The following is a 16,711-nucleotide window of genomic DNA, read 5'->3' on the forward strand; positions in this document are numbered from 1 at the left end:
GTGCCTTGGAGGCAGCACAGCGAAGATTTGCTAGATTGGTCCCTGGGTTGTTCTATGGTGCAAGATCGAGTGAACCAGATGGGTTTTTATGACAACCGGCAATGGTTTCATGGTCATCATCAGACTTTTAATTCCAGATTGTTATTGAATTCAAATTTCACCATCTGCCATGGTGGGATTTGAACCTGGGTTCCCAGAGCATTACCCTGGGTCTCCAGAGTACTAGTACAGTGATAATACCACTATGCCTCCCCACCTTCCACTGCTGATCACTAGAGAACACTCCCTTGAAAGGCAAGTTTATGGATGCCGGGTTTCGTCAATATGCCTCAGGTGATCAAACGGCCTATATCAGTGGTTGCCATCTAGACTCATGCAATGAAAGGACACGAGTGGCCTGCAAGAAGACCATCCATAGAATTGCCTCCAACAGAAAACAATGCCCTCAGGAAATGGAGAGAGAAAAGAGTAGCAAGGAAAATGTTAAACATCGTTGAGAACATTTACTTACCTATGATGTCAGCTTTGCTAAATCGCCTTGTTATGACAGTGTTCATGTTACTATTTTCACACAACTTTAATTCTGTTAGGTACACTTCCACTTTGCAATGTTTCACAAACATGCCTTGCTCCACCACCTGAGAAGAAAGTATTAACAGGGTAATAATAGCCATAAACAGAAGATTTGGGTTTGATACAAAGTAGGAATAATTATTTTTCAAAAAAAGCTTACCTGAACATTTCACTGTATATTAAGCTAACCTTCCACACTACCCTGGTCACTCCAATAAGCTGCAACTCTACACTCTAAAGTGCAGATCACTGACAGCAAAATGGAGTACAGGTGATCCCAGTCCATTATTATCTCCAGAAACAATACCTGCATTGATCTTGTATTTAGTCTGGTTAGTCTCTATGCAGAATGTTCAGAGTACCAACTCTTAAAACAACTCATTAATGCCTCAGAGCACTGCTAAAAGTAATACCAAAGGAGGGGAGTTAAAATATTTTGGCAGCAATTGAATGTGCTTTTGAATTATGACAGCAAGAACTAAATTTGAATTTTTCTGCAACAGTTCAAATTTGTGGACCAACAACCACAAAAAAGTGGCTACTACACCATATTTACATGACTGTTTTGAAGACTTGCTGATCATAGATTAATACTGATGTGACCCTACAAAGAAGATCACAGTCATTCAGTTTCATACTTTTGCAGTGCAGAATTCTTTTGCATCTTTTAAAATCATGCTTCTACATCTGAACACTTCTACCTCAGGTTATATGATAGTACAATTATACTCTTAACAATGGAAAACACTGAAAATCAACATGCCTCAAAAATAACACTGATGAGGTCCAGTATGTTTAGTAATTGATCAATACAGGGTGTTGTAGGGCAGGGGCTCTCAAACTTGTTGCTTCCAGGATCCCTCTCAGTGTTATAAAAATTCCACAGACCCCAAGCCCCCTTTCACAACAGACTGTCATCCTGAGGTAGAGGCAGGTCTAGGAAACTATGCCAGGTGATATACACCCACATAGCCAGTACCTTCATCTCCCTCCACTGGTTTGACAGTCTTGGTCCAGTTAAACATGTGTCGAGACACAAAAGTAGATAGATAATAAGCATTCAATTGATGGGCACAAGTTGTATTTTTTTTTAAACATGCTCTGGTTCTTGTTGGCAGACCCAAGGTCATCTTGCAAACTCTGGTTCAGAAGCTATATTGGGCCTTGCATTGTCCGCTAGTTGAAGAGTCTGAAGCTCACTGCCTGAAAGATTGGTAAAGGCAGATACCCTCATTGCATTTTAAAAATACTTGGAAATGGATTTCAACTGCTATAACCTACAGGGCTACAGACCAAAAGCTGGAAACTTGTGTTAAGCTGGATTGTTATTCTTTCGGCCAGCACAGACAAAATGGGCTGAATAGCTTCCTTCTGTGGTGTAACTTTTCCATGATTCAGACGTTATTTCCTCAAAGCAATTGAGAAGGTTGATCAGACAAAATCTTCCCCGCATGAATCAACAGTAAGTTATGATACAGGTACTTTTGTTCATTCCTGATCAATTCCAAAATAACACAGGAATGGACTGCAGTTGCCATTTCTGTTCTATCCCCTTTTTGAATATAGGCACCACAATGGTTGCTCCAAATCTACCATTACCTCCCAGGAGTTAGTAATTCCTGCAAAAGCGTTGTTTCTGCATCACAAACTCCTCCCTAATCTTACCCACACTCACAGATAAATGCCATCTGATTTACATAAACGTCACTGATTTTACTTTGGTTATCAGTGTATGGGAGGTGGTCATGATATTCGTGCTTTGTTTTCCTAAGTAAGTTACAGAAAGAGCAAGACTGAAAATTACTCGCTACCCCTCATTCTGTATATAACTACATCTTCCTACAATCTTTTGATGCCTCATACATGTGTCATAAGATGTACAACAACATCACATGTTGAGCTTAAGGTAATAATTCAGCATTTCAGACTCAAACAATGAGAGTTTATAAATTACACTGAAACCTAATGCAGAGTTGACTGTCACTATGCTCACAACCATGGCAGCAATGAAACTATTACTGGATGGCCACACTAAAATTGGGTTCTCTTCATCAGCCGAAATGAGAATCCATAAGTAAAAAAGCAGATAAAACTGGTACATTTTATGCGTTTGTGAACATGAACTGATGGAGGAATGGCCCAGCAAGATAAATGGGCTTTAATCTGTATTTGATTTCTGCTGCATATCACCTTGAAGTGCTTGACATTGAGCGTAAAATTTATCCATTTTCAATCCCTTCCTTTATCCTCAATGTACTTAAAGAATAACAAATTCTATTTCAAAGTACCCACATAACTAACAAAAGCATAACAGGAACTATTTGTAAACTGAAGATCTTTAACTTGTCTACAATTTGAATCAAGGATGTTTTAAATTTGAACACTACAAATGTAGTCTTATGATCAGAAACATCTATATTTCTATTATCCCATTCACAATTCGCTTGGATAAAATTATGAGAATTATGAAAAATGCTTGAGCTTCCTCCACACGCATGGAGATATTTAAACTAAGGCTCCATCTGCCCCCTCAGTTGGACATAAAAGCTCTGTTTCGAAGGGAACTTATCCCCAGTATCCTGGTCAATATGTACCACTCAATCAACATCACAAAAACAGATTATCTGGTCCTGATCACAGTGCTATGTGCAAATTAATTGACACATATCCAACATTACACCAGTAACTGCATAAACAACTACAACCTCTATTTAGATGGTGCCTTTAATTAACAAAACATCCCAAGGTACTTACAGAGCATTATGAAGCAAAATTTGACATCTGGCCACAAAAGGCGATTAAGGACTGATGGCCAAAACTTGTCACAGAGATAGGTTTTAAGGAGCATACTGAAGGGGCAAAAGGGATGTCAGAAAAATGGAGACATTTAGGAAGGGAATTCCAGAGCTTAGATAGCTGAAGGCATCGACATCAATGGTGGAGCAATTAAAATCAGGAATGATCAAGAGGTCAGAATTTGACGACTGCAGATATATCAAAGGGTTGTGGGACTGGACGAGATTAGAGATTGGGAGGGGTGAGACCACGGAGAGATTGAAAATTTTAAAACTGAGGCATTGTTTGACCGACAGTCAAAGCAGGTCATTGAGTAGAAGGGTGATGGGTGAATGGAACTTGGTGAGAGTTAGAAAATAGCCAGCAGGCTTTTGGATAACCACAAGGAGGCCAGCCAGGAGTGCGTTGGAATAGTCAAGTCTGGAGTTAAAAAGACACGAATGAGGGCATCAGCAGATGAGCTGAAGGAGGGGCAGAGTCAGGCGATGTTACAGACATGTAAATAGGCAGTCTTAGTGATGGCATGGATAATGGTCGGAAGTGCACCTCAGGGTCAAATATGACACCAAGGTTATGAACAGTCTGGTGCGACCTCAAGCAGTTACCGGGTAGAGGAATGGAGTCAATAACTAGGAAACAAAGATTGAAGTCGGTAGCTTTAGCCTTCCCAATATTTAACTGGAGGAAATTTCTGCTCATCCAGTATTGGATGTCGGACAGGTATTTCACAGTGGAGGAATCAAGAATGGTGGTGGTGCTTAGGTAGAGCTGGCTGCCATCAGCATACATATGAAAATTAACGCTGTGTTTTCAGGTGTCACTAAGGGGCAACATGTAGATGACAAGTAGGACGGGGCTAAGGATAGATCCTTGCAGAGACAACAGAGCTAACTTCAAAATGCCTGTTTTCTTCATCCATTTGATTCCTGATATCTAGTTGAGGCTGGAAACACTTTTGAAGGGCTTTTTGGAACCAACAAAATGTTTGGATTCAGAAGATTAAACAGGTTGTGCCAAAGTAAACCCAAGTACTGAACTAACAACACTGCATGCAAGTAATTGTTTAATTCACAGAGCTGGTGTTTTGTTTTGTGATCAGAAACATCAGAGGACCAGATCTCCAACAGGTGCCCATAAACAGCAAGGGAATTGGCAATAAAACATTATGTACATATGTGCACTCATTATCAGACAAAATAGACCATCACAAGGAAACCTTTCTACAATGCTTTAAGGGTTATAAATATTGATGGACTTTAGATTATAACAGGAATTCAATTTCTACCTAATAGTCTAAATATAGTATTTTAGTACAATTCTTCTGAAAAGCAGTTGAACCTGATGTTCATTTACCTACATGACTACACATATTACAATTTAAATACTACTACATTTAAGTTTAGTAGTCACTGAGCCAACATTTTACATAATTACATAGAGTCTGCAGCACAGAAACAGTCTATTCAGCCCAATTTGTCTTTGCTGACATTTATGCTTAACACAAGACACCTTTCACCACTCTCCATCTAACTGTATCAGCATAATCTTCTATTCATTTCTCCTCGTGTTTATCTAGCTTTGCTGTAAATTTCTGACTTCCATTACTGCAACAGATTGGGTACCTTTCGTGCAATTGGTTCTTGGTTCTTTCTCAACCCATACCAGCTGACCAGCTTATTCCAACCTTCTGTGGGTACCAGGATGTAATCCAGCTCATCTATGAGGTGCTCCTTTAGATACTGTGAATCTTCACCTGTGTAGAACAAACACAGAAGGCCAAAAAGTAAAACTGATTTCAGATAAATTCAAACTTGGCCTAAGCATGGAATTCCAGTGTAGTAAAAATCATTTCAATTTTAAAGAAGTGCCAGAACTGGCTGCTACTTTACAACATTTACATGAAGTTTTATACTTGGCCTGTGTCTTTTGGGAGAATTTTTGATATACAAGATGAAAAGCATTCTTTATACCACAATAAATTTGAATTCAATACACAAATGCTTTGCCACCTCCAAGTATACCTCGCAAGTTTTTCAATTTCTTTTATGGGTTATGCAGCATTTTCCACCATCCCTACAATAGTATATTCTTCCTTCAAAGGCAGTTTATAATGTAAGTACTACCTGAACTACTAGACATTGATGTGAAGGAAATCACTAAACATACTCATACTGTCACAAAAATGTCTCCAACCATCCGCCTTCCTTTCCCAGGTCTTCCCATCTCTCAGGCCCCTACTCGCATTTCTTTTTAACTGGGCCACGTTCCATGGTGGTTTGCACTGCCTGTGTGTGGATTTTGCCTCAGTGTCACTTTTGGGGCCTTTTGCATCTATACCATCACTTCAATACCATTTACGTCTGTGCCAATATGTCGCACTATACTCCTCTCCGCAAATCTTCCCAGCAATTCTTCCAGGAGCCTGTGGCCTCACTTGAATGGGAGTTCCCAGTAAAGGTGGAATTTCAATCCATGTAACACTACTTTTCTTGAAAACTTCCTCCCAAACAGTCAACCAACAGCCACTACCAGTGCCGATTTCTTCCCCCAATAATCACTTGATTTTCACATGGTATTACATTTCGTGAGGCAACTCTGCTTTTTCACACTTAAAAATGATTTAATTCTAGTCAATATGCAATGTGTATGACATTTTTGTTCTACAAATTAATCTTCAGATTATCTTTCCTGCTAATACCCAAATACATAAAATTGAATAGCTATTCACAATCTCACATAGAATAAAATGTTGGCACAAAAATATAGCCATTGGGGCCATTTTAGTTTCTTGATTTTCAGTGCAATTCTTTCATACTTTCAAGTATCATTGCAACCCAATCATCTACTCCCTTTTGCTCTCCCTCAATGTACCCAACCTCAATTCTTAAAGTCCTCAATTTCAAACCGCTGAAGTCCTCCCAGATTGTAATGCTCACATGAACACCGTAATTTCAAGCTTACTGAGAGGAACAACAGATGAGAAGTCACAAATGGCAACTTTACATCAGCAGCTTCCATTATAAATGTGGACAGAGAAAATTGGGCTACTAAAATAAGGACAGAATGAGAGACTTTAAAATGAGGTCAGAAGTACATCTATGTGCCCTTCTCCTTTAATCGCACTTCACCTCAATTCCCTTTCCATAATGTCATGGAAGATAAGCTAGTGTATGTTAGTAAGCACAGATATATTGGGGAGCAGTTTGAAGCAACACAGTCAGTAAGCCTAAATTGCCTCACAAATGGGTGTATTTACCGTAAATGCTGCCTACAAGATAATTTATCGAGCAACGTTCCACTTGATGCAGGAAAATTGTGTCAGAAATTGATTTGGTTAATCTTCAGCCTCATATTTTCCAACGCTACTTTTACTTCGAAAAGCCCCCAGGAAGCTAGGAAATCAACCAAGAAAAGTATTTCCTGAACTGTTTTCTGCAAGAACAAAATGTTAGACTATAGTATTTTAGATATAGGGGAAGATGTGCTGCCCAAGAAACGATGTACTGCTCTTGGCCAAAAATGCAAGGATCTCTGACCTGGATATTTAAGTTCCTGGCTGAAACCTGAACTGATTTTTATAGTTTTAGGTCCTGGGCTACAACCCACATGCACCCCAACAAAAACAACGATTGCCCACTGGTGCTTGAAAAATTTCTTAAGACAAGTAAAACTACAGAGCATGTCAATCAAGCGTGCAGCAGTGATCGAAATATTTCCATTTCTGAGGCTGTTCAGGCCTACAACTTGCATTTGCTTTAAACCAGCTCCCCAACATATTTCTGCATAATCATGTATCAGGTTTATTTTCATGCAAAAATATATTTTGTAGTTTGTATAGTTCATGATTACATTAATTTTGTGTTTAAAACAGATAATTCTTTCACCTTGTCAAGCACAGTTGTTTACTGCAGAAGTATTCTTGAAGTCACTATGATTGACAGGTCAGCCCATGATAACTCTAAACTTTGTTAAATGGGTCACAAATTCCCTCAGGGCATTGTTGCTAACCTGCCAAAGGGCTAATACAAGAATCTGAGGAATTCCTCCTGCAATAAGCAAAAATGTTAAAATATCTTGCCTAGCAGTGTTCATTATGTTTATTTCTTTTTTTTTAAAAAAAACTGAGTTAAATATTAAGATGCAGCACAGTTAAAGCAGAAAACATTCTTCAGCATTTTTGGAAAAAGCTAAGAAGGCTTGTGCAATATACAACTGGCTTATGCGATACATGATCGATCCAAATCAGCAAATATTTTTATCCGCATAAATTACTTAATAAAGCTGAATTTTGCTTAGCCAGGATTTATTGAAACATGTTACAAAGTCTCTCCTCTCATTAAAATGCAAACAATTATGGATGAAGCCGGAAATCATCTGTATTTTTAAAAAATACAAGTTTAATAGCAGCAAAACGAGAGCTTCAAATGTAACAGAACCAGGAAACAACTAATGCAGCATAACAAACCAACCAGAGTATTACATATTAATGAGTTGAGACAATATTTAAGCCATTGAAGCTTCACTCAGTGTGTAACATTAGTTCAACAAGTCAGCTGAGGAATCTGTACAAAGTTTAGCAGTAAAAGCCAATTTAGTTTTTTTCTAGACAAGCATAGGTATCATGATGGGTGACAAATGGCCAGCTTCAATGATGGTTCAATATAACTTTATTTAAGGAGGTTCTGCTTTACATGATTTGAGTTAACATTTTTCTGATGTTGCACCTTTAACAGTGGAACAGCACACTGTGTACACTACAGATAACTAAACATTCTTGCATTTTAACCAGTGCAGAATATGGTTTGGAGGATACCAGCAAAAGACCCAAAAAGACACGAAGGGTTTTTTTTATAAAAGTGTTAAGTCAAAATGTTCTGAACCAAATCAAACACTATTGCCCTGTCTAGCTGAAGACAAATGGACCCATGTTTTATTAAACTCAGATGACAGGAAATCAAAGTTTGCAAGTTTTGGATAAAAATAAATTAGGAATCATTTTGAAATCTGGAAACTGATGAATGAAAGATTGGCTGAAACAGAGATCAAGGACCCGATGATATGGTCACAAGGACAAGACATACAATTCAAGGAACTCTGCAGACTATGGTTTATACAACTAGTACAATTATAGATGTTCAGACGATCGATTATATAGGTCATTTTTTTTCTCACGTTTAATATGGATAAAAACCAAATGGTATTTGTAAAGACTTGAAACAATTTTTGGAAGGATAAATTGCACGGAATTTGTACAGGAGAATTGTATTTATTCTTTCTGAATATTTCCATAAGACAAGAGGACAGAGGTTAACATACCTACTGCAAGCATCCTTCGACTGCATTTCTATAGAACATGGCTGTTAAAGTTATACCGTCAGAATGTTTTGCATCTAAAAACATAAAACATTTGCTCAAACCTTTCAGAAGCCCAAAGTTGTCAACAGGACCAGGATACACATTTTGGTCTCCCATCTGGTATTTGTCCCAGCTATCAAAACCAACATATTTCTTCCACTGCTTAAACCAGCGGCTATCCACCAGGTACCTGAGATGGTAAATGAGAATTATGTTAAAAATTACAAGAATTATTTTATTTTATAACAATCACAGAAATTTACAGCATAGGAGTTAGTCCATCGAGACTGGACTAGCTCTTTGAAAAAGCATTCATGCATAGTTGTACTCCCTACTTTTTGTCTGTAACTCTGCAAGTTCTTCCTCTTCAAGTGCCTGTCCGACTGCCTTTTAAAATTTAGGCAATCAGCTTCCACCAATTTTTCAAGTAAGGGTTTCGTATCTGAACAACAGTGAAGAAAATTCTCATCACCCCTAAATCTTTTTCCAATGATTTTGAACCTATGACCTCTAGCTACTGACCCACTCACCTAAGGATTTTTTTTTCCCTATTTACTCTATCAAAGCCTCTGCCTGTCTTGAAAATGTCTATTGGGTCACTTCAATCTTCTCTGTTCAAGCAGAGCAGTTCTAACTCTTCCAATCTCTCAAGACTGAATCCCTCATGTCAGGTAACATCCTAGTAAATCTCCAGTGTACTCTTTCTAATATATTATCCCTGAAATGTGGTGCCCATTTATCCACAATACTTCAGTGGAGACCGAACCAGTGATTTACAAAGCTCCAGCAACTCTGCTTTTATATTCTATTCCTATATTTATAACTGAAGTAACTCCTATTTTTTTTAAAACACCTAATTTACATTCCTGCTATCTTTAAGGATTTGTGTATATGCTATCTGCACTTTTCAAAACATTTCATTTATGGAAGACTGTCACTCCATATTAGTAGTCCTCCCAAAGATTTCTGATTCAGACTTCTCTGCATTGAACTCCATCTGCCATACTCCTGTCCATTTCACCATCCAGTCTGCCATCATGAAATCTATAACTATCCTCATCCTAATTTACTACGTTTCGAATCATCTGCAAACTTTATATGCTGCTTCCCATACCCCAGTCCAAGTCATTTGTAAAAAATTGCAAAGAGTAATGAACTGAAAAGTGACCCTTTCGGGGAACGCCACTGGAAACTATCTCCCAGTCTGCAGAACATCCATCCGTCCATCACCACTTTCTGCCCCATCACTGAGCCAATTTTGTATCCATACTGCTACTTCCCCATTAATCCCACGGGTTTCCACCTTCTTTATAAGCCTCCTGTGTGGCACTTGGTTGAATGCCTCCCAAAAAAGTCTATATATGCAAAACCTACTGCCTAATTAATCTTCTCTATTACCTCAAAGCATTCAACCAAGATAGTCAGAAACTATTTACCTATAACAAATCCATGCTGATCCTCCTTGACCAACCCACGCCTTTCTAAAAAATCTTATTTTGTCCCTCATAATGATTTCCAATAACTCCCCCACCACTGACATCAGACTGACTAAGCTGTAATTTGTTTGTTTATCCCAATCCCCTTCCTTGAATCATGACATAACAGTGCCAACCGTCTAAGTGCTACTTCTGTATTCAATAAGGATTGAAAGGTTATGAATAATTACTCTGCTATCTCTACCTTTGATTCTTTGAGTAACCTCCAATACATTCCATCTGGACCAGGTGACTTACCAACTTTCAGTAATACTAATATTTTAGGTCTACTATCCTGCCCATAACTTCACATCATCCACTTTCTTTAAAAGAACTGAATAGTACTCTGTCTCTACATGAAGATTTCCCTTTAGGTCCTTAATAGGTCCTACTTCTTCCCAAGCAAACTGCTTAAATTTGTTAATAAAATGTTTCATGGTGCCAATCTAAAGTTCCCTACTCATCTTTTCTCATAACCTCTCCTTGCCTCCTGCAGCAAGATTTTCAATTCTCTCTTGTACTTCTATAATTTTCCTTGCTATTAACTGAACCTTGTTTTGAATGTATTCTTTTAGGGATAGAAAAAGCAGGGCCATTGATCATAATCCTTTTTTTCTATTTTATATTAACTGTTAATTTATTTGACATCCAGGGTGCAGTAGCTTTGGGTGCTCTACCTTTTCCCTTCAAGGAATATGCCTAGTTTGCACCTGAACTATTCCTTTCCTGAATGCCATCCATTGTTCCGTTATTGCTTTCAAATCACCATTTCTAATCTGTGCTAAATCCTTCTTAAATCATGGAAATTAGCATTAGCATTTTTATCTTTGATATATTCTGTTTTTTTCCATAATTATTTGAAACCAAAATATGCTGTGATAACTCAACTAAATGATCTTCTGTTGGAACACACTCCAACTGCCCTACTTCATTTCCCAAAGGAAGATCCAACACTGCTTCACTTTTTTGATAGACTGGAGGCATATTGATCAAGAGTTCTCCTGTGCATATATCAGAAATTCTTTTTCTTCCCTATCCTTTGTTTTTCTCAGTCCACATTAGGGTAATTAAAGTCTCCTAATATCACTATTATTGTGACATGCATTTGAAATTTGCTGACATATATCCACATCCTTCTCCTCCTCATTGTTTGACCTCTATAAAAAATTCCCAACACTAACAGTTTCCCTTCTGTTCCTCAACTCCAGCCAAATAGATTCAATCCTAGAGCCACCTAGTAAATAATTTCTATTCAGATCTGTACTATCATTCTTAACCATTCTGCCATATTCCTCTTTACCAAGTATTCAGTAGTGATAGAGAAGGAAATCAGAAACACTAAGAGCCCATTCCTGGTCTTGTTTGAGCCTGTCAATGAAACCACACCATAATTCCATACCACACTACTGATATTAAAATACTATACGTAGAATTTGATAGCTCCTTCACTTTTTCTATTTTCCTCAATCCCACAATTTTTGGGATATTTCTAATGCTACTAAATTTTATATGTTCTGTCCTCCGACTTTATTTCTACTCCTCTGCTATTTTCTGGCTCCCCTCCCCCTGCCAAATTAGTTTAAACACTCCCCAACAATATTAGTTAACCTCCCAATATAGGTCCTGGTTTTGGTCGGCTGCCTTCTACAGCTGGTCAGCCTGAGGCATCTGAAGCCCTCTCTCCTGCACCACTTCTCTAGACATGCATTCACCTGCATTAGCTATGAGTTTCTAAAATCACTACCATGTAGCACTGGAAGCAATCCCAATTTACTACATTTGAGCTTCTGAAAATCTGCCTGATGGCCCTCAGCACTTTTTCTACCAATGTCACTGGTTCCAACATGGAACACAACTTCTGGCTGTTCCCCTTCTCCTCAGGATACACTGCACCAGCTTGGTAATATCCTTTATCCTGGCACCAGGGGAGCAGCATACCACTTAATGTCATTGATCAAAAAATGGAAAAGAAAAAAGGTTTGCCAAGTGGATTATGTAGAAAATAATTGCTTGTTAATCTTCAAATACCCATTGATAAAAAACAAAATGCTAGCAGAGACGGTCCAACAGGGTGCAGTGGAAAATCATAACTTGTGCTCCCCAAATGACCCAAACAGCACCAATAAGTGCCATGCCAATTAGGTAGATCCCAAGCTCAAGCGGTGGTCTGTATAGTGTTACCTAGTCTCAGTGGCCTGTACTAAAAGGCGACAGGGTGGCAAAAATTAGGCACACCTCATGCATTCCCTTAATAGTGGAGAGGTGGTGGCATAGTGATATTGTCACTGGACTAGCAACCCAGAGACCCAGTGTACTGTTTTGGGGACCCGGGTTCGAATCCCACCACTAAAGATGGTGGAATTTGAATCCAATAAAAGTCTGGAATTAAAAGTCTAATGATGGCCATGTACCCAGGTCGATTGTCTGGTTCACTAATGTCCCTTAGGGAAGGAAATCTGTTGTCCCTACCTGGTCTGGCCTATATGTGACTCCAGATCCACAGCAATGTAGTTGACTCTTAAATGCCCTCTGAAATGGCCTCGCAAGCCACTCAGTTTCTCAAGGGCAAACAGGGATGGGCAATAACTGCTGGCCTAGCCAGCGACATCCACGTCCTGTGAATGAATGCATGAATGCAAAAGGTATGCATGAATGCCAGAAAAAAAGACGGCCAGTCAAATATCCTGGCTACAATCACCTCATATGGTGAGTTAGTCAATGGATCAGGTTCCCACTGACCTCTGTGAACCCTATTGCCAGCGTAAGTCAGCTTCAGGTGCAGAGGATAAAACAATGGAAAAAATAAAATTTTAACTCTGGAAAAGTTCAAATTAATACGATGTTTCAGTGGTGGTCTTTAGCTTACTACCACTGGCACAGTACAGTAAGCTGATAAAACATTAGCTCGTAAGTTGATGTACTATGAGGAGAAAGTATGCCTTTATTTTACATCCAAAAGATGACATACTTTATCAATTTTTTGAACATTTGATGCTTTCATTCGATGCAAAAGTAGGAAACAAGTTCCATTAGGGCATGCTGAAAAGCTACTCACCATTACATTTCATTTTTGTTCTTGGTCAATTGACAAAATTTGTTGGTATCATAAAGTGTAGATAGTTCACTTATGTTATGAACATAAGATGCCATTTTGCCTTTCTTCTTCGTAGATGTGCCCAGGAAGTTCTTTTGCATCACTTCCTGTTTTGGGAACAACCAAAAAAAGCTATGGAATTTACAGAATTTAAACTTTTTATTCACCTAAAACTGAACAAAGTTTCCTTACAAAAGATGTTAAAATTAATAATTGCAAAGGACCAAGAGAAGTGAGATAAAAGGAGCTACTGGGCACAGCTCTGAACAAGAAAGGCAAAAAATGTCTTCTCAATTCCACTTCCCACCCACCCTTTGTCCAATAACCAGAGTAAGCAACAGACAATTTCCAAGAAATGTACTTCTCCTGAGCTGGACATAATTGCAACACTTTTGGTTTTTTGAGAGCAATGAAGTAGAACAAAGTCTGCTCAACATAGCAATCGCTCCATCACCTCGAGACCTAGCTTCAGTCCGAAGTAAAATAGGGTACAAAGTGCATGTTCTGAAAGTCCATCTATCATGGATGTAAAGCATAGATTCTCTTGGTCACATTTGAATAAATTCACCTGCCAATGTCACCTTTGTTCTCCTTTACTATTTTTAATCTGTAATTTGTTCTCCCTTTTTGCCTCTCCTCTTTGATACCCCTATATTCCTTTGTTTGCCGCACCAGTGCTGAATTTGTACAGGCTAAAAAGGCAGATGCAGCTAGCGTCAGGTTGGCTCCAACGCCACAGCCTCACGGTGTAACTGAGTGTGAAGAGACATTTGGCATTAGTAGGAAATTTGGGATGGACACTATCAAAACAAAAACGCGCAAAAGTTTAGAGTTGGACAAGCACAGCAAGTATTTTACTGTTAACTTGATCATCAATATAGGAAAATGCATTCTTGCACGTTGCAAGACATGGGAACATAACTGTAATTGGGCTCCAAACAGAAATGATTTAACAGACTAAAATAAGTTACAATGCAGCAGTTCATACTACGTTTCTATAATTAAATCATTTGTATATTCAAGCACATCTAACTAATAATTAAACCAATACAATTATGCATATTATCCAGAACAATCTTTTCTGCAATAAAGATTCAAAATTTTAAAAACTCAATGGTACCCCACAGAGATGAATATATCAAAATGCATTTTACAGTTGCAGCAACTAAAGCTTTTAGAAGCTGCCAACACAAACGATTCTGTACACAACTTTCAATTGACAGGCAGGTGCAGCCTCAGCTTACAAATTCCAAAGACCACCAGGATTGTTCAAAAAAACCAATCAGTAATAAAGTCAATATTTGTATTCACAACTGCAAGCACCAGGAATATCAGAGGCTCGAGTTAACGTATGTTGTCAAAATCAAAACTATAGAAGTTTCCAGCACAGCAGACCAATCAGCCCAATGCTTCAGTACTGGATGGTTCTTTACTGGAGCAAGACAGAACTGCCCTCTCTCCCCATAGTTTTGTATCATCCTCTGCTTCAAATATGAATCTATTTATTCCTTAAAAGGTGCTATGGTGCCTATCGCAACCACGCCCTGTATCAAAGCATTTGACATGCCAATAATTCCCTGGGTAAGAAAATTTCTGATCTCTCTCATTCTCAATAACTTAAAACTGATAACCCTGACCAACTTCACAACCAGAGGGAACAATCTCCCTAATCACCTTGCCAAGAATTCATAATTTTAAAAACCTTGACAAAACATGTGGCCTTTCCTATACCACTGCAATTAATCTAGGTAACTCACTTCTTATAAATTATTCTAAGACCGCTCTACTTTCCTCTCTTCCTTTAAAGCCTATCCCTTTGGCCAAGCTTTTAGTCATTCACCCTGATCTCTCCCCTGTGGCTTGGCATTCATTTTTTTCCATACATTTTTCAAAAGGTGCCATGGAATTTTTTTCTGCATTAAAAGTGCTATACAAATGCAAGTTTTCCATCTATGCTCTCTAAGGTTCTAATATCTTATAATCCAAACTGCACAGAGTACTCGAATATGGCCAACTATTGCCTTGTACAAATTTACCTTTAGTCGGTATCTCTTCACTCTTGCATCTTAAATTCCATTTATAAAAAGTTTTCCCCCTAGATTCACATTTACAGGGAATTATGTAATTATATAGGGGTCTCTATTTACCCACAACTTTCTGTATCTTTTCATTATGTACTCTCATTTCTCATGTTTCATTCCAAAATGCATTACTTCACACCTATTCACATTACATTCCATCTGCTACCAGGCATATCTGTAAAAGATTTCTAGAGGATATGTTTGCCCAAACCCTTACATTCGGGTCGTGAGCAAACTTGGAGCTTGTGTTCACCATGTTCAAGCACAAACCATATTCATATTCTAAATAAATAAAATACTGAGAGGAAAAGTGCACTTAGTATTGGCCCATGAAGTATAGTACTTTGAATCTCTTCAAGCACCACTGATTTACCGTTTCCTGTCTGTTACTCAACTTTGCACTGATGCTGCTACATTTCACTTCTACCGCACCCCTGAGCAGTTATAACAAGCCTTCTGAACAACATCTTATTGAATGCCTTCGAAAAACTAACATATTTTATATATGAAACTGCCCATTTCTCAAAATGGGGGATTTGACTGGCCATTTCATAAAATGGGCATAGTCACTTCATAAAAAAAGCATTAATTTATCAAACACGATTTCCCTTCAAGAACTCTGTGCTGGCTAGCCTTGATAATGCAGTAATATCTAAATGTTCATGAACTTAATCTTGAATAAACAAATTCTAGTTTGTCCACAACCTGGCAAACTGCTACACTCACTGCTGCAGTGTTATCTAATTTATCTTTCTCCTCCTTCTTGAATAGAGGACTTATGCTGGGTCAAAATCCTGGGACTTCCTTCCTAACAGCGCTGTGGGTGTACCTACCCCACATGGACTGCAGCGGTTCAAGAAGGCAGCTCACCACCACCTTCTCAAGGGAAATTAGGGATGGGCAATAAATGCTGGTCCAGCCAGCGACGTCCACATTCTGTGAAAGAATAAAAAAACATAGCACTCCAGTACCCTGACACAATTTGCACATATAAGGGAGGCTGAAAATTTGTTAGGATCTCTCCTTTCTGATTTCTTTCAGTAGCCGTCAGTGCACACCCTCAGCTCATTGATTTATCCAGCTTTCTAAGTAATTTCTAATAATTGTTCCATAGCCTAATTACAGAATTCTAAATTTGTAAAAACTAACAAGTGACTAGATTAGTGACCAAGAAACAGACCTGTGTGTGGAAAGAGGGCATGGCTGAGGTACTAAATGAGCATTTTGCATCTGTCTTTACCGATGAAAAGAAACCAAAGTCATAATGAAAGAGGAGGTAGCTGAGATACTGGATGGCCTAAAAATTGATAAAATGGAGGTATTAGAAACACTATTTA

General features: G+C 38.4%; 2 protein-coding genes across 19 annotated transcripts in view; one reads left to right on the plus strand and one right to left on the minus strand.

Moving 5' to 3' along the window:
* usp15 (ubiquitin specific peptidase 15) overlaps positions 1-16,711 on the minus strand; it is a 120,516-nt gene that overhangs the window by 89,823 nt on the left and 13,982 nt on the right. For 16 of the 18 annotated variants that reach the window (XR_013580169.1, XR_013580168.1, XR_013580170.1 and 13 more), the window contains exons 2-4: positions 8,787-8,914; positions 4,992-5,122; positions 512-638 (exon numbers count right to left, since the gene is read on the minus strand). Coding sequence is in view for 12 of the 18 variants with exons in the window: in XM_078567825.1 (XP_078423951.1) it covers positions 512-638; positions 4,992-5,122; positions 8,787-8,914 (386 nt within the window). In the remaining 6 variants the exon portion in view is untranslated. Of the gene's footprint in view, positions 1-511; positions 639-4,991; positions 5,123-8,786; positions 8,915-13,254; positions 13,401-16,711 lie in introns of all 18 variants that reach the window. The other 2 variants (XM_078567828.1, XM_078567827.1) reach the window with 1 other exon arrangement.
* Positions 1-16,711, plus strand: part of LOC144696489 (chemokine-like protein TAFA-2) — a 322,848-nt gene that overhangs the window by 9,056 nt on the left and 297,081 nt on the right. The window lies entirely within an intron of this gene.

The sequence above is a fragment of the Cetorhinus maximus genome, chromosome 22, assembly GCF_964194155.1.
Source record: "Cetorhinus maximus chromosome 22, sCetMax3.hap1.1, whole genome shotgun sequence".
Classification (NCBI taxonomy): domain Eukaryota; kingdom Metazoa; phylum Chordata; class Chondrichthyes; order Lamniformes; family Cetorhinidae; genus Cetorhinus; species Cetorhinus maximus.